We start from the raw sequence: 18,491 nt of genomic DNA on the forward strand, positions 1-18,491 counted from the left end.
GGCTAGTGTCCAAAATAGAAACCAGTCTAATCTCTAAATTAAAGCGATCGTCAATGCAATATTGATAGTAATTAAATTAAACTATTGACAAATCAGTAGTAAAAACAATTTAACGCGAGGCTTCGTCCACGTAGTATTTGCTTATTGCGCTTGCATCAATCAGCTGCACCTCGAGATTCTGCACTTGCAATGATATTTGTTTTCCGAGAATGTTTATGCAGCAATAAGACTTGTTTCCGCAGCACTTCATGGAATACGGCCATTGATGTTACACTATTGCAACATAAACTCTGCATGAAAGTTCATCAAATAAGCGATGCTATTGCGTAACCTTTGACAACCCGACTTGACACAAAGCGTAGGTACATTAGAGGTTTAACATAGTCGTCGCATAGAGGCTCTTGTCGGCTGCTATAGGTGTTAATGAACGCTCGTGTTGGAATCGCTCTTGTTTAGGTTCTCACTTGGTGGAATAAAACTCGATTGTAAATTTAAGTCAGCCACATATACAATTACATAAAATATAAGCTCTCTGGTGAAGCGACGAAAAAATTTAATCCTAACTTTGTTCTACAGAATTAATCAACTGGATCATTCTGAAAAAATAGTGGCTCAAGCACAACGAAAGACGGACGTCATCTTAGCGATCAGATCATTCCATAAATTTATTATTATCTGGATAAACAAGATAAAGGAAACTCGCAACATATAATTCGAGCAAGAATTTCGAGACACGACTGCCAGAGATGTCGCAAGCCGTGAATAACGTGCGAGCAGCAGCGGCTTCGGTGGTGTTTCTTCTGGCTCTCCAAGAGGTCCTGTCGAAACCAACGCACGAGAACAGCACCGTTCAGTGCAAAAAATACGTGCACACCATATACTTCGTTTGTCATGTCGTAAGTTTGATTATTAGTTTCACCGTATACTTCGTTTGAAACGTCGTGAGTTTGGTTACTGGTTTCACCACACGCCGTTATCCATTTTGCTATTTCGGTTATATATTGGTTTCACCTTGTAATCTGCCTGCCATGTCGTAGGTGTGGTTATTAGGCTTCGTCGTTTACTTCGTTTGCCATGTTGTAAGCATGGTTGTTAACTCCTTTTACAGCTAGCAACAAGTATGGATACTTCATAAATTGCATTTATAAAAATATGCCGCATTTGCACCACAGTTTACTTAAAATTTATTCCCAGTACTGGCTAGAACAAATTTCAACAAAAAAATTTTCATGGAATTGTTGAAGCATTTACGAAATACAATTTGTTCTACAGATGATAAATCTGCGTTTAGAAATATTTCATGCGGAATGAGAGTCTGACGCCAAACCGAATTCCTTCCCAGCGGATCTAAGACGGTTCTATGTCAGGCCCCTTTCACACAGGGCAGTAAATACTGCCAGCGTCCAATACTGCCTGTAGTAATTCGCTTGGGTTCTCTACATCAGCTTTGACACATCACAGGAGATAGATCACGAGTTTCCACATTATATTTATTACAGCAGCAATCAGTATGTACAAATGATATATGGATCAGAAGGAGACTTCTGCCGAGGATGAGATCGTAAAGTAAACAACCCTAATATCTAAAGTAACTCGTCCCTAGTAAGTTCCGGTCCGCAATAAACTTACATCCGTAATGACGGGATAACCGCTATTTTGTAGTATAAATGACTAAATCCTTACATTGCCGAACCTTACAGCGTCGTATTTAGAGCGTCGTATTTACTGCCGAACGTACTGCGTACTGCGTCGTAGGCTCTGCGTACTGCGAACGTACTGCGTCGTATTTACTGCCGAACTTACAGCGTCGTATTTACTGCCGAACCTTAGCGGACATACGAAATGTGCACTGCTGTTCACACACGACTGCTTTTACCGCGGCGTAGAACTTGACGCCTGACGCCAGCGTGTGTCAAGCTAAAACTGCGGTGGTAAATTTGCCGCGACAGTTTAGCTTGCAATGGTATTAAATGTAATCTTTCACATTGGGCGGTTTTTGACGCCGCACCCTAGCAGACAGTGGTGCCGTATTTTAGGTTCATAATAAACAGCACTGCATGACATAGATTATAGCATAATATTATGACATAAATATCGGTACATAAATAATGTTACATAAACATAAAGATATACATTGATAAATATATATATATCCTTGAAGTGATAGAGATATATTTCATATAAGATATATTTTCCATAAAATATATAGGTATTTCCATAGAGATGTATTTACATTATTCTCACGTAGAGATAGATTTCCATATAGAAAAATTGGTACATAAACATAGAGATGGACTGATGAAGCATAAAGCACTGCAAGACAGATAGATCCCAGCAGTAAAAAGCGCCTCGTGTGAAAGATTGCGATGTAAATACTGCTGCGGCATTTTTGACGCGCGCAGTATCTACTGCCCTGTGTGAAAGGGGCTTCAGGGTCAATTTCGCTCTCCTTTCACTTCCATTTACACTCTAATTCTAGTAAATAAAGGCAAAGATTAGATCTAAGCGCAAGCACAAAATTGACACGAAATTTATCGACTCGATTTACTGCCACTCGCGATACTGCAGCTCATTTGAATCTTGAAATTTCCCTTTTATACATTTAACGATCTTGTTGAAGAATGAAGAACTTTCATGTTTAAGGTCATATTTTGAAATATAATAATATATGTTTCAAATTACTTTTTAAAGACAACACTTCTGAAGAATCCAGTGTCTCCGATGTTACAGATGTACAATGAATTTCTCATTTTATTTTCGAATATTAAAAAATTAATTTTTCAATTTTTTTAATATATGAATTTTTTTCAAAATTATTTATTTTGTCAATTGATTTATGCATTGCCTCCGACTTCACACAAGTGTGCAAAATTTCAGATCAATTGGATCAATTGGAAAATTTCAGATCAGTGGACATAGTCCAATTGGAATGGGACTATGTCAAATATCAGTTATAAGATTTGTAGCTGACAAAATTATTTTTTCAATTTCTTTAAAATTGAAAAAAAAATAATTTTAAAATTATTTATTTTATCATTTGATTCATGTGTTGTCTCCAACTTTACGCAAGGGTGCAAAATTTCAGATCGATAGGATAAGTAGAAGTGTGTTAAATTTCGAGTATAAAATTTGTAGCAGACGTACAGACAGACAAACAAGAAGTGAAGTTAAAGAGAAGTGTTGTGATAAAAACTGGCATTGAGCGCAATCGTGTCCATTTGCAGATGTGAATCAATCAACATAAGCTTAATTGACGTATTTCTGGTGAAATTGAATTTTTCTAATGTTTTTACGTCGACTTAATCACATCTTTTCAATTGAAAAAAAATTGACATTTGTGGCAAACCTGTTGTTATTAATCCAGAAAATGATCGCCAGTTTCTGACACAAAAATATACCGTTATGTGTTTCGTATAGCTACCGCAAATCGATTAAATTTTTCACGGCCAGGAGCCAATTATTTTGAAAGCTCTCACCAAACACAACATCTGTCATCAATTAGTTCCGACATAACAAGTTCGTCACATTTATAAAGGAAATGAAGTTTGCTGACGCCTTAACAACGTTTAAACAGTTTGCCTGCCGTATATATTTGTCAATGTCGCGGTGAAAAAAAGTTCAGTATCGATTCATCGAGTATATAGATTATTTGTTAATAAGATGAACTTTGAAGAATACAAAAACTGTTTTTTTTGCAATGATGCATCAAAGAACTTTGATGGCCTAGGGTCCGCACTTGCTATTGTATGCATCAACGCACGTTTATGTATCATTTCTAATAATTATATTATCTAAGGAGACGATAGAGCTACTATTGAGTACCGCACCGGGTCTTCTGTGATGGAAAGATGCAGCCTCAATCATGTTTGGCTGTGGCAGTTGGCTCGGCTTCTACCTAGAAATCCTGGTAAAGCTTAGACGCAGCACGCGTTTAAAGTTTCAGTTCGATAAATTTATTCGGGATCTTGAAGTAGCACCTCGAAAGTAGTACTTTAAGTGGCTGCTCTTTTCCCTAGGGCTCACGTCATCGGTTACGGTTCAATCATTATTGATCCTCTTATTCGGAGTTTGACAATTGGACGGTTATAAATAGCTGCGGTGGATAGATTAGCAGCATACCATCGTGGTGAAACTTTTATAGCTATAGCTACCCGTGGTACTCTATCACCTTCTTTAAACTATGACGCCAGCTGAGGAAACGATGTTATGAGTTCGTATCCACTTGAAACCGTTGAAACCTATGCAATAGGTTTTGCATTCCTTAGGCAATTTGTAGGTCCTATTTTGGTCAAATCGTATTAATGAAGTTTTTGTACTGATGATGGAGCTGGACTAAGTTTTCACTGCAGACAAAATGAATTTTTTGGCGTTTTCTTTGATTTAAACGCTTAGTTCATATGACAAGTTGCAACGAATCCGTCATTTCCTAATCGAAAGTAGAATTGACTTTGCATATAAATTTAAAAACAACCCACACTTGGTTGGAATTGGACAAATTGGAATTTATGCAGAATTTGTCACAAATTTTCATAAAACATCGAACGAGTATAAATGCATTGACCAAACCTTCATTAATGCATTTCTTCTAACAATAATTAATGTTCTGTGAATCCGACTGAGGAAAGTCTAATTCTCAACTCGGATTTTTTTTTGTAGAAGGCCGTAGACTGATTTTCGGATAAATTTAATATAGAATAAATTTTCATCTAATGCATTACCTAAATATTGATCGAAAACAGGGCTAAATAGTTCCACGTTGATTAAAATGATTGGATGTGCTATACTGATTTTTAAAATATGTTCTAAATTCATGTAAAGAAAAGAGCCCTCTTTGCCCTCATGTGGTGGTGCCCTCATTTTGATGGTGACTGAATCTTAATTCCGCGCCAATGGATGGGCAACTCAGACGTCGTCCACCACTTGTAGATTGGGTCTTTATAAACAAAATTAGCGGAGCCTCACATACACGACATACATACGACATTCACCAGTCACATGTCGTATGTCGTGTATCACATGTCATGTCAAACGATCAGTCACATGCAGGCTATGTCAATCATACAGGTCATTTTTTCGTTACAAGAAAACGATCACTTTTTCGCCACATGCGACCGATCACTTGTTCGCCACATGCAACCGATCACTTATTCGCCACGTGCACACGATTAATAATTTGCAATCAAATACGAATTATTATTTGCCACGGGCAAGCGATCACTTATTCGCCACGTGTGAGCGATCACCTATTCGCCACATGCACACGATTAATTATTCGCCATGCACATACGATCAATCGCCACGTGCACACGATTAATAATTTGCAATCAAATACGAATTATTATTTGCCACGGGCAAGCGATCACTTATTCGCCACGTGTGAGCGATCACCTATTCGCCACATGCACACGATTAATTATTCGCCATGCACATACGATCAATTATTCGCCACGGGCAAGCGATCACTTATTCGCCACGTGTGAGCGATCACCTATTCGCCACATGCGCCGTGCACATGATTAGTTATTCGCCACATATATACGATCGGCTATTCGCCTTCTGCAAACGATCAATTATTGAATTGAATTAAACGATCAATTATATTATTCGTCGCAATCGATCAATTGTTCGTCAACTATTCGCCAATCAATCAACTATCCGCCACATACAAACGTACACGTATAACGATCATTTATCCGTCACTCATGAACGACCGCAAAAATGCACCGTGAAAAACTGGTAATCCAGTCTGCTTTTCTTACAAGTTTAACTTTGATTACACGGGTCTGAAAAAAATCTGAAAATTGTTTTTATTTCTGAAAGAGTGACTGTTTTTTGCACTGATTTCATTTTTATAGTATATTGCAATAGCAGACAATAGCGGACATTTAACTCTCATTTTACGTTTATAGCATCTATCTATAGCACCTCACTTCCCACCACAATGTCGATGAATTTTTTTATAATTTTTAACGACGTCAATATTTTAAGCTTTCCGTTTCCATGTTATGCGATTTATAAAGCGTGGAAGTGCACATCCAGCACTAGTATTAGTGGGTATCAAAATTTGTTAGAAACAAGAAAATAGCTAAATATTTTTAATCATAAAGTGTTAGGCAATAATTTACTATCGACGTGTCAAGTGTTCATGGAATAAAATCACGCAGGAAAACAGAGAATAACATCACCATTGCCTGCCTATTATTTGTTAGCGTGAGGTTTCTACGGGAAAATTATAGCAGAAGTATATCCGTTCTTTTGATTTTGCCGCTGTTAAAATGCATTTCTTCGAACGACATTGCCAATCATTATTTGTTAAAATTGCATCCCAGCAATCATTAGACGTCGACTCAACGTCATTAAAGACATTACGACGTAATCATCCAGCAATCGACGATGTTACAGCGTTAGTGGCGCGGTGGAGCGGATCTGCCTAACTGGAGCGCTTCCTCTTGAACAGACCGAGGAAGAATTTTGTAAAGAAATATAATACATTGGGGGTTTTAAATTAACGAATTTAGCAAGGAAACTTTGATACTGGTGACACTTTACTTGTTATTTTTGGTTTAGAATAATAAACTGATTAAATATGAGCCATTAAAATATACGTTTAAAAATTTATTTTTAAAGACAACCCTTCTAAAAAATCTAGTGTCTCCAATGTAAAACATGTACAATTAATTTCTAATTTTAATTCCTAACAATAAAAAATAAATTTTTTAATTATTTTAATATTTAAAAGAAATTAAATTTTCAAAATTTTTTATTCTGTCAATTGATTCATACATTGTCTCCGACTGTACGCAAGTCTGCAGCCAAGAAGTGTGTTAAATTCGCAAGTCTGCAGATTGAACAGCTAGAAGTGTGTTAAATATTGATTATAAGATTTGTAGCAGACAAAATTATTTTTTTCAGTTTTTTTAATATTGAAAAAATATATATATATATATATATATATTTTTAAAATTATTTATTTTGTCATTTGATTCGTGCATTGTCTCCAACGCAAGTGTGCAAAATTTCAGATCGATAGGATAAGTAGAAGTGTGTTAAATTTCGATTATAAGATTCGTAGCAGACAGACAGACAGACAAGAAGTGAAGTTGAAGAGAAGTGTTGTAAATACCAACCCCAAGCAATTTAAAGTAAATTTGAACTGAGATCTCATGTGTCATCACCAGACGGTGTTCCATCTGGGCGAGCTTCCTGCAGTGGAGGAGCTGGACAACAACGAGCGGTCTCGCCGCGCCCTGCAGCCGCTGCTATGCCCATGTCCTCCGGGCACTTTGTCGTGGCTGTGTCCCTCCGCCGTCTACGAGGCCCTCGAGCACTTCCAGCACAACGCGCTGTGCGACGTTCATAGCCTCAATAATAACTCTACTGATGGCATAAACGTGGTAGAGAATGCGTTGGAAATATGATCTAAAAATATAGAGGTTTTTCAAAATTGATGCAACGCCAGCTCCTAATTTGTTTACAACTTCTTAATCAAACAAGTCCAATAAGTAGAAAAACTGGTGCATTAGATACGTCAGTAATAACTCAAGATAAAAAAAGTAAAAATTCCAGATCAAGAAAATTGGCACTACATCATCTTGTTACGAATTAATTACTCTAGGAACAACTGCAACGTCCCAACCATGGGGATACCTCAACTAACTAATGTTAAGGACACGAAGATCTGAGATAAACAGCGATACAATTCAGGAGCTTCAAGCAAAGATCTCCAAATAGGCTGGAGCTCCGAAACCTATTACTTACTGAACATTAGTTTTTACGCATAGTGATTTCTAAAACTAATTAGAATCCCGCATGAAACCTAGAACACCGAGGTTAAATTCTCGCTGATTATTATTCTACAAAGCATTTATCGTGGCGTCTGGTTCAAACGAACTTCGAGGGCACGTCACATATAAGATTAATAGCAAGCGAAAAATAAATAGACGCAAGAAAGGATGGGGCAGATATTATGACTAAGCATTAGATTAATTAGCTCTACGAAAGTTCCGTGTTTAGGCGTCGACGAAACACCTGCAACGAAGGAGCCGAAATTACGGAAGCAGGCAGACTGTTCCAGGCTCTGGCGGCGGCGACCGGGAACGCTCTGTCGCCGACGCTAGATAGACGTGTAGATGGTACGACGAGGTCCGCTGTTGATGTCGTGCGCAATCGTCTTCTAGAAGGCAGATCCGACACGCGCTGCAGACCTTCTGTGAGATAAGGAGGCGCCAGTCCGTGAAGGCAACGAAACGTCAGAACAGCGACCTTGAACTGCGTGCGCTGCTGAATGCGCAGCCAGTGAAGATCGCGCAATATCAGCGTCACGTGGTCGAATGTCCGCTTATTGCACAGGAGTCGAGCAGCAGCGTTTATTACGGATTACAATTTATTAAGTTCCGTGGTCGGAAATCTAGTATTTATATTATTATATTATATCTAGTATTAATATTATAATTATATTTTATATTATATATACTGATATTAGACGCAAGGGAGAATAGAGAAAGACAGGAAGTCATTCCGACATTTACTTATAAAACAGGTTTTGTTCAGTCGAATAATACAAAAACTTATGGATTTAGAGGGACCTCATATCGGAGTATGTAGCATTCTAAGACATCAAGAACTTTCCCTTAAAACTGTTTTGAATTTAGCTAGCAGAAAAAAGCAGAAAGGTATTTTTGCGTTTTGAATAAAAAGGCGTAATTAAACAGGGAAAACAGATTAAATAAATAAAAAGTGAATTCACCATTCGAGGAAATCACTATCCAAAACTTGTCTCGGATGCTATTCGCTGGTGTCAGTCTTTCTCTGGCCGTTCATAAGTTTAGAAGTCTCTAAAGAAGCAAGAAGAATCTTTCTCTGGCGTTCGTCTTGCTGGACGAGTTTAATTTCCTCAGCAATACGAGCCATGCCCTCTGCGCTGCAATCCACTTGCTTCACTCTTTCACCAGCCTCGATAAGTCTGCGCAAAACTGCTGCCAATCTATCGTCAATTTCTCGGCGGCTCATTGCGAGCTCATACGCTTGGCTCAGGAGACGTCGTCGCTCTGAACCTCGCATTGGACGAGGTGACTTCGACGAAGTACTTTTTCTGCATGCACTAATATGGACATTGAGATTCCGATTCGAGTCTTGGCTATTATAAGAATTTTCTTTAATAAAGCTACGCGATAACTTATGTCCATCGGGAGTAAGCATCCGACCAGGAAAACATTCACCGCTGTCTTTCTTATGATTTGACAAAAGAAAGGAATTCCTGCACTTAGTGTAATCGTGCGACTCGGTTGACGTGATTGCGTCAGTATTATTTAAATCCTCTACTAATCGTACCGTACCCGTAACTACGCCATCGTTACATGAAGTATCAGAGTTCTGCTTTATTGAAACTCTCTGCAGGTGTCCTTCACCTGTAGACTCACGGCAGGACGAAGAATCTTCATCCTCATCATAAGCTTCACTAATGTCATCACAGAGCCCTGGAGAGTCATCTGGCTCACTCTCGGTCGCTTCATACAACGGTCCTGAATCTCGCGGAAGATCTGACAACTCCTGAGCGAATAGGTCGGCAGGAGAGGGCGGCTCGTTGATGAGTTTGGTCTGCCCCAGGGCCACAGCGGTCTTCACTTGAGTCGACGTGTCCACATAGAGGCGTGTGGCGGGCGTCAGGTCACCGCCGTCGAAGCGAAGGTCCAGCACGTGGTCCGGGAATTCGACCTGAAATCAAACCGGGGACAAGTTGCGGTGCTTCAAATACTGCATAAAATCCGAGGACGAAAAACTCAACTGTTAATAGGTTTAAATGTAATAATTCAACTGGAGAGATGCGGAAATTAGGAACCAGACCGGAGTGATACGAAAGAGATGCACAAAAACTTGGTTATTAATGGTGGATAATAAGAGGGATAATCGTGACGATACGAAAAGTCTATAACACAAAACTTTAACTAGTGCATAAATTAACTCGGACATTTTTCCTCATCATTAAAGCTTATGAAAAATGCAAAGTTTTTACGCAATAAAATAAACAAAACTAAATTCGGAATGAAATCGTGCTTTGAATAAACCTAAAAAACACAGCTTATAATTTGACAGCTTTCCTGCCATCTTGATGAAAGTCACATTCATTCTATGAATTGAAAATAATGAAGTAGATAAATAACTTCCATCTCAATAAGGAAATTCATATCATGCAATAGATGAAATACTCATGTAAAAAATGTGATAGCATCTTGAAATCCTTTTGGCACGAGAAGCATCAATTCGATAAACACGAATATTTACCCTACCGAATTAATTTAATCTGGAAGCATTTTCAATAGAAGTTGGAGCCAACCTTGAGAAGATAGAGACCGTGAGCAGGAGTCTTGCTGGTCTCGCTCGGCCAGTTGCCGACGCGGGGGTTGGAGAACATGTCCTCAATGTGGTCTGTGGTGATGAGGCCTTTAGCCAAGCTGATAATCACGCCCAGGCAGCGCCGGATCTGAAGGCAGTCATCGTCACACGCCATGAAGAAAGCGCAAAATTTTCCAGTCAACGCTAGTCCCCAGATATAATTATAGTTGCTTAACTTGAGAATGACGAATTTAATGTAATTAGAAATGCAAATAGAAAAAAATCAATCGTCTCCAATATAAATGTTCAAGTTTCTGGAATGTTGGATCGGCAATAGTGTGACAAACGAACAGGTCAGCACTAAGTTGTCCTGTATACCTAATCCTCGCTATTTGAAAATCATGTTCTCCCGGATCCCGGCACCGCGAATCACATTTTCCCGAACCCAGTTAATAGTTTGAAAAGGAACGTGATTTGTTAAAAGAAGCTTCGTTACCTTCCAAATTGATCATGCAATTCCAATTTAACACGTGTTGTCAACTCAATGGGAAGGAAATTTGGAGACAGTCTCTCCGATCAAAATTTACACTTACAAAATTAAAAATTACAATTAAACTTTGAATCTAATTCCCCTCCCCAACATTTTCGATGTTGCATGATTCCTCCGCTGCAAATAAAATTTTATTCCAAGTAAGTATCACGACACGACTTGAATCGTTGATACACACGTATATCAGTCCCTTCACCAGGCTCCTAATAGACACAAACATATTTTTGAAATTAGCTATGAATATTAAAGGTGGCCTTTCAATTATATTTAGCAAGAGCCAATCTCACACAAGATATCTACCATCAATGACACAACTTGCAGCTCAACAGATACTGAGCTTAACTCGTCGTTCGTTAATAAAAAACGCATAATAAAAGTCGGAAGCAGAACCACATATCGCTCCTTCACCACATAATAACTCCAAAGCCGTTCCGGTCTTGCTAGCAAGTGGTAGTTCAGTATTGCACATCAACAAGGACGTTTCTATTTAAGAAAGGCGACATAAATGACAGTAACGTTACATCAAATCAGGATACAAAAGACACATTGAACCTCAATTTCGTCAGCATCTTGGTTGACCCATCTCCTAGTTCAAACATTTTTTCTTTGATTTTTTTATTATTATTGAATAATTGCATCCATTTGAATAGTTCACAATAGAAGCAATTGAAATAAAAACTAATAAAATACTTAAAAATACTTTTTTAAAAAACACGTTTTTCTTGTGGACTAAAAAGTAGAAAATAAATTATGGCTCGCCCCAAAAAACGTGTGTCGGGCAGATTTATGATTAAAGCGAAAAGCACACAACACTTAAATTTTGGAAATTTGATGGTGAACGTACAGCCCGACCCACGTTTTTTGGGGCGAGCCATAATTTATTTTCTACTTTTTAGTCCACAAGAAAAACGTGTTTTTTAAAAAAGTATTTTTAAGTATTTTATTTTCTCCTTTTTAGTCCGTTGATGCGCGGACTAAAAAGCATGATTTGACGTGCGTATCGATGATACGCAGCGTCAGCGCCTGCTCGTCTATAATGTGAGCGCCCGCATGTCATACTATATATATATACTTTACTCGATTAAGCTAATTTAGGTCTGTAATTGCAAGTTTTTATGATTGTATCTGAAATTGTTAGGCGAAAATAGCCTGCATGCCGAATTTCAGATCTCTAGAGCAATCAGAAGTGGACCAATTTTCGTTGTCAATTTTAACAACAAACAAACAAACGCGAAGCTAAGCTAAGAAAAACGTTTTAATAATAAAAAGATGGCTGGTAGCATACGCTGCGATGAACCCAACACCACAGACAAGCAAAAAATGTGCTCTTTCTATTAAAGAATGGAAAACCTGACGTTTTCACTCATTTAGCAAATAAATTGCTATTATTTGAGGCAGTAGGCAGTCGATTTTCCATGAGTGCATTCAGTATGGACTCAACCATTAAAAATTAATACTGTTACCAATTGCTATGCTCTACCTGATTGTATAAGAAGGACTGACTGGTGAACGCCACATCCCAGAGCTGAAGCTTATTGTACGTCGGGTCGTAAATTGGGTTCATCAGAGGCTGGCCTGGTCGCAGCTCCACCTGAGAGAACACAGATTTCTAAATTAGAACAAAATTTTAGCACATCAAGTCAAATTTTCTCTGCAACCACTAATGCATGGTTGGTTCTTATATAAATTTATTTTGCTGTTCATATTCGTATTCATAGGTATACAAAAATGTTAATTTTCAAGATATGTATAAGTTCATATTTTGTAGTTCACACATTATTAACGTAAACTTTTTCATCATCAACAAAATTAGCAAAAAAATTATCGGTGATATCACTCCTATGCATTACATTTTAGAAAATCTATGTAAATAATTAAAGCCGTCATGCCGCTAGAACATCAGTGATTCAAAAATTTTAGGTAAACAAAAGAATTACAATACATTTTATTAGGAGCCTAAAAATTAGAATGAAACATATATCAGAGAAATTTAAAGCCTAGTTAATTTTTCTCAAGCAAATATTGAACATGATCAATCATCAAGCAGACCTTCAAGTTCCTAATAGTGTTCTTGGGAAGAGGCGAGTGTTTCATTGCGACGCTCATGAAACTTGCAAAGTCAGCTTCTCTTTGCATCAGCGCGCATCCTTGCCTCAACACCTCCACGTCCAAGGGATTCCTATGATGCAATAAATTTCATTGGATTAGTACATATATGTTTCCACCTCACTAATTTTAGGTATATATTTATAATTTAATTATAATTAAACATTTAGGTATACATATTTTAATCAACACATCTGAAGAACTACCAAAAACGTTTTAGTCGATTATCTTAAAAATATCTTTAAAAATAGTTATTAAAATCTACATTTTAATTGAATTATCTCAAGAAAATGGCACAAAAACATCAAATAAAACTTGAAGCAAGAGGTATAAAAAAAATAAATAGAATGAAGCGGCTCAATTAAGCTACCAGTCGTCATTGAATTGATCTACCCATAAACTTTTTGTTCTATACTCCAAGTTAGCAATTGCATTTCATTCCATTTACAGTTTTACATTGATTGTTTACCTGATCACATGGAGTCTATCCAATTCAGCAAGAGGGATGAAATTTTCCGCAAATATGGCATCGCTGGTGTCTACAATGGGGTCCTTTAGCAAGGCAAGTCTGTAGACATAGTGGCGCCTGGCTGCGTGAAGGCGAGCATTCATGAAGGGGGACACAACACGTGTATTCTGAACTCTGAAAAACATATATGATAGTTATTCCAAATTTAAATCAAGTACAAAAGGTAAGATACAAGTGGAAAATAAAGCAACTGCATAACAAGCCAAACGTGAACAAAAAATTTTAAAAGTAAGTAGCAGTCGAGACAGGAATTACTTATTCCTTTATGTTTTATTTAATTATTTTACAAACTTAAACTTAATGAAGGTAATTATAATTCAGGAAAATGAGGGATAAACCAAATCAGAAGCTAAAAATAATTTAATTCAGGTGCAGATTTATTTGTAATGGAATTTTAAAGATCTATGGATACTAAACCAAGCAATCAAAATGAAGTAGTAGTGATGAACTGTAGTTTTATTCGTGATTCTTAGACTTTAGAAAACACTAAAATAAAATAGAATGATAAGGTATAACTGTGATAATCTAATTTTGAAACCAGTTTATGATAGCTGTTATCACCTGATGTTGACCTCAGCTTTTCTGAAGAAGACGTTGAGGTGATGTGTAATAAAGTCTGGGTCATAAGGCTTGCTGTCACTAGGTACCAAGTCCACATGGAGAGCATTTGAGATAGCATGCACACCTGCAAAATTACAGGAATTTATACATACATTGAAATTTAAGGAAACCTCATGTGTTCAACAATAGAGAAAATGGCCTGAAATTTGCTAACAGTCTTCTGAGCAGCAACAAACTCACAGCAGTATGGCTGCAGTCAGCATCACAAAAATAATTCTTTGGGAAATTCATACTAGGAAATTGACTTAGACATACATACCCATTACTTTCCAGGAACAAAATTTAGTGCAAGGCAATTCTATTGGATTAAAACATATGTGATTATATATAGGTACCCTTTTTGAATTGTACAAACTTCTAATTACTACACATATGAAGAATGTCCTATGTGTGTAATGTTGCAATATGAGGGGTTGAGGTGAAACAAATTGATAAATTTTCATTACTGACAATGATACTTAAGCGAATGAAGCATACTTGGCCTAATGCAGACAACTATAAAGCCTGTTTTACATTCAAATCTCCAAATGTCCAATTACTCCAATACAATACCAGCATCAGTACGAGATGATGAATGAGTGATAGGATCATTGGCAGGCTTCAGGAACCGTAATCCAGCTTCTATCACCCCCTGCACAGTTTTGTAGTCACTGTGACGCAGTCCTTGCACTTGAATGCCTCTGCACACAAAGATTATCATAATATAATATATGGCCAGTCAATGCTCTAAAATTTCTACAAAAATCAAATGCCTTCTAGCAACCATAGCCTACCTACACCAACAAAACCAAGGCTTTGTCATCTTGCCCGTCCTCTTCAATTCCTATGTCTCAGACTTCCCCCAGTCCCCCCCCCTCTAATCACCTCCTATGCATATGATTTCACAGCTGTTGCGGGGCCATGCAGATTGCCAACACGTCTGCAGTCCTCTCCTCACAATCCTCCGATGTGGTGGCATGGGCTTGTCAGTAGGGGTTATCGTATCTATCCCCAAATCCCACACTACCCTCTTCACCTCCGACACCCATCAATCACAATCAGACCCTCATGTCAGCTCGGAGGGGTCCAACCTTCCACTTTGCCAGACCCCAAAGATCCTCGGAGTCACTTTTGATGCACACTTCACCTTCTTGCCTCATATTGTTGCAATATGTCAGAGAGCCTGCCCGCGCCTCAACATCCTCAAATCCCTTGCCGGAAACAGCAGGGGACAGCAGAAGGAAACCCTCTTGGTGACTTACAAGGCTCTTATTAAGTCTCTCATCACCTACACTGCCCCAGTGTGGTTCTCCAACACCTCTCCTTTGGCAATCTCTAAGCTGCAAACCATTCAAACTCTGACCTCTGAAAAGCCACAGGATCTCTTCAAATGGCCTCTGCTTCCCACCTGCACAGCAAAACTGAGGTCTTACCCATATCTGAACACCTCTCTCTACTCTGATCACAGTACCTTGCCAGTGCCCTTTGACCACACCATCCCAGCTACCCTATCGTCACCCTTAACTTGTCACTTTTTTGAATTACTCAAGACATTGGGGCCCCGTCCCATGAAGCATATGCTCCAGTCCAGCTTCCTCCCTTCGGTCTCTCACCTGCTGGAGGAGGGATCCCTCCCCCAACAACTACTCCACTGCCCTCATCACCCTGCACTGCTCCATTGTCTCCTCCTACCTGGCCTCAGCAGCTCCCAACAAGGTGCTGCTGACCCCTGCCCCAACTGTCTCATCAGGCGAGCTATCCCTTCCCAGGGCGGCCAGAAGCGCCCTTTCCCAGCTCCACTCAGGCTACTCATCGCGGCTCAACTCGTACCTTGCCTACATTGTTGCAGCTAATAGCCCTCTCTGCCTTGAGTGCAGCACAATAGATCACACCACCCATCACCTCATTAGCTGCCCTTTGCATCCCACCTTGCTTACCCCACTGGACCTCTGGTCTAACCCTGGACCAACTGCAGCTTTCCTCTCATCACTCCCACCCTTCTCTGACATCTTTGGAGTGGAACCTCCGCAACCCCTACCTCCGTGTCATTTTTGGCAGTGCTGCTGAGCAGCAATCCTGGGCAACTAACAACAACTACAAAACCATGTAATTTACTAGCAGCTTATCCCACTTTTGCCCTAGATACACAATCCTTAGAATATAATGATCCTGTTATTTCAATCCTAGCACCCCAAATCCATTGATTAATTTTAAAACCAAAGTACCATAGAGGGCAGTACTTAACAAAAGAAAAACCAATTCAAACCCACAGTACACAAGGAAATCCAATAAAATTGCAATTATGAAATTCAATAGGAAAATTAAACTTATTAATCAAAAAAGTTTACACTTGGCAACACAATAATCTCATTTTATTTGTAATTCTAATTCTCCTCTCAATTTCTCAAGGTAACCGGATACCAAAATTGATTAAGAATTAAAAACAGGACTACAGGAGATACCCTAAAATGATAAGAATTTCAGATACTATGTACCCAAGGGACCAAAGAAGTCCCTTTTTATCACATTTTCTCATTTACAGAAAAAAAGGCGCAATTGTGCTGGACTGCTGGTCATGTCCGTCTGGCTGTCCATGACTTTACATTTTTGTTGATGAGAAAATGTGCTCTCTGTGACTCACTGCAGTGAGTACTGAGTTATATATTTTTTTTCTGGATTAAGGCTTCAAACCAACAAACGTACAATATTTCACCAGTATATAAATGATGAAAAAATTTTGGAGTTTGAAAAAAATTTAGAATTTTTAGATGACTTTGACATATTTAATTAGACCAAACCATGGCTTCAGTTACATAATTTTTATTTATAAGTAATGTATAAGTTAGGTGCAGATGCAACTTAAAGAGTTTTTATTTTATTGTTTGATTTTCATTCACAGGCATCACAGCTTCATTTATCACATACCTATATTGAATAATTTGAATTTGATTATAACTTACAAGTTACAAATTAAAACTCTGCAAACTCTAAAACCTGTTGGTACATTAAAATCTAAAACCTGGCATTTTGGTCTTTTGTGCATACTGAAATTTTAGTTCAAAAAAGACAGATCTGTCAACTTGGCTTAGCTAGTTAGCTACGTATAGCACGTATGTTATGAACTTATGGTGTAGCCCACCTTTACTAGGCTAGCTCCATCAAAAATGCTTCTAAATTACTATGTGTATTAGAAGTAGCCTGTAAGGCTGTAGGCCTTAGTCAACTAAGTCAAGTAGAACCATTAAAAATTTTTAATTATGGCCAGTTTTACAAAATGATTTTTTTGAAAGGTGACAAGTTAAGTGTAGTGCAGTAATTGCTGTTGCTGAGTAGGTAGGTAGTAACTTATGTCTTATGGGTCATTCACTCAATACTCATTGACAGTTATTTTCAGTTCAGCCTAAATCCCTAGGACCCTGGGCCTAGAGCCTGGACTTGGTATTTTAGAATAAGAGAACAGAAAAGAATTTTGTATTAAAATTACAAATAACATTCTAAATTTTACTTATTATTTTTAATTAAGTTTCTTGACCATATTTATTTGGAAACCTGAGTTGGGACTGACATGTTTGAAAATTAATATTAATAAAAATACCAATAAACTTGCCAGCAGCAGTGCAGCACTAAAGTCACCAGCATTCATCAAAATACCTAGGTATGATCAAATCAGAAATGAGCTATTTACAAACAAAGCTAAATCACTGCTTTATACCTAGGTAGCTAATTATTAGCAAGTATGTTAGAGTGATCAATAAAGCTTTTGCTTTGTAGGCTAGTCGGTGTCTAATTATTTTGAATTACTCAAATCCTACAAATCGTAGCTAGTTCTGACTTCTGAGTCTCACCAGTTCCGGCATCATCATTCATGGCATCATGGCATGCATGCCCAGCTGACGATAAGCATTATTTTTCAGATGCAAGAATAAAACTCACCTGAAGTTTGTTCCAAAATATGAGAAGTTAATTAAATATCGCTGCATCTTAACAGTATAATTTCCCAATTTTCAAAGTATCATAGTACACCAAGTCCGGCTCTATTTTGTAACACGCTAAATGCCGCAACTGGCTAACACAAACACATCACTCATGATAACTGTAAATTGAATGCGAAAATCAACCGGCAAACGCACTTGCAAACGTGTGGCGAACGTGATGTAATGTTTCCAAAGCCCGTTCATATAACATTTAGGTACCACTAAAGATTGAATTATAATATTTATTGATGTTGAAATTATGGACGTAATCATCTACGTGGTTGAAATATCAGCGCAGTGGTGTGGAGGAAATGAATAGATTGAATAAATATGGAAAATCTAACGAACGGACAAATTTTATATTTTATTCAATCATTACAATCAAGGGTATTGAAAGTAA

At 38.0% G+C, this 18,491-nt stretch overlaps 2 protein-coding genes across 3 annotated transcripts; one reads left to right on the forward strand and one right to left on the reverse strand.

The window, feature by feature from the left end:
- Window positions 1-406: 406 nt before the first annotated feature.
- On the forward strand, window positions 407-7,896 carry LOC108676611. The gene is made up of 2 exons (XM_018164720.2): window positions 407-896; window positions 7,179-7,896. Exons 1-2 carry the CDS (start codon window positions 747-749, stop codon window positions 7,416-7,418), a joined length of 390 nt encoding a protein of 129 aa, XP_018020209.1. The 5' UTR covers window positions 407-746; the 3' UTR covers window positions 7,419-7,896.
- Window positions 7,897-8,511: 615 nt separating this feature from the next.
- Window positions 8,512-18,290, reverse strand: LOC108676622. Of its 2 annotated transcripts, XM_018164736.2 has the most exons (8): window positions 18,051-18,290; window positions 14,691-14,818; window positions 14,079-14,202; window positions 13,458-13,631; window positions 12,932-13,061; window positions 12,363-12,473; window positions 10,334-10,480; window positions 8,512-9,714 (listed from the first exon to the last, which is right to left on the reverse strand). In XM_018164736.2, the coding sequence occupies exons 1-8, from the start codon at window positions 18,095-18,097 to the stop codon at window positions 8,785-8,787; spliced, it is 1,791 nt and encodes a 596-aa protein (XP_018020225.1). In that variant the 5' UTR covers window positions 18,098-18,290; the 3' UTR covers window positions 8,512-8,784. The 2 variants fall into 2 exon arrangements, with proteins under 2 accessions (XP_018020225.1, XP_018020226.1); XM_018164737.2 differs by lacking the exons at window positions 14,691-14,818; window positions 18,051-18,290 and having other exon boundaries at window positions 14,090-14,201.
- Window positions 18,291-18,491: the final 201 nt, after the last annotated feature.

This window comes from Hyalella azteca, unplaced genomic scaffold (assembly GCF_000764305.2).
Source record: "Hyalella azteca isolate HAZT.00-mixed unplaced genomic scaffold, Hazt_2.0.2 contig8570, whole genome shotgun sequence".
In the NCBI taxonomy this organism is placed as follows: domain Eukaryota; kingdom Metazoa; phylum Arthropoda; class Malacostraca; order Amphipoda; family Hyalellidae; genus Hyalella; species Hyalella azteca.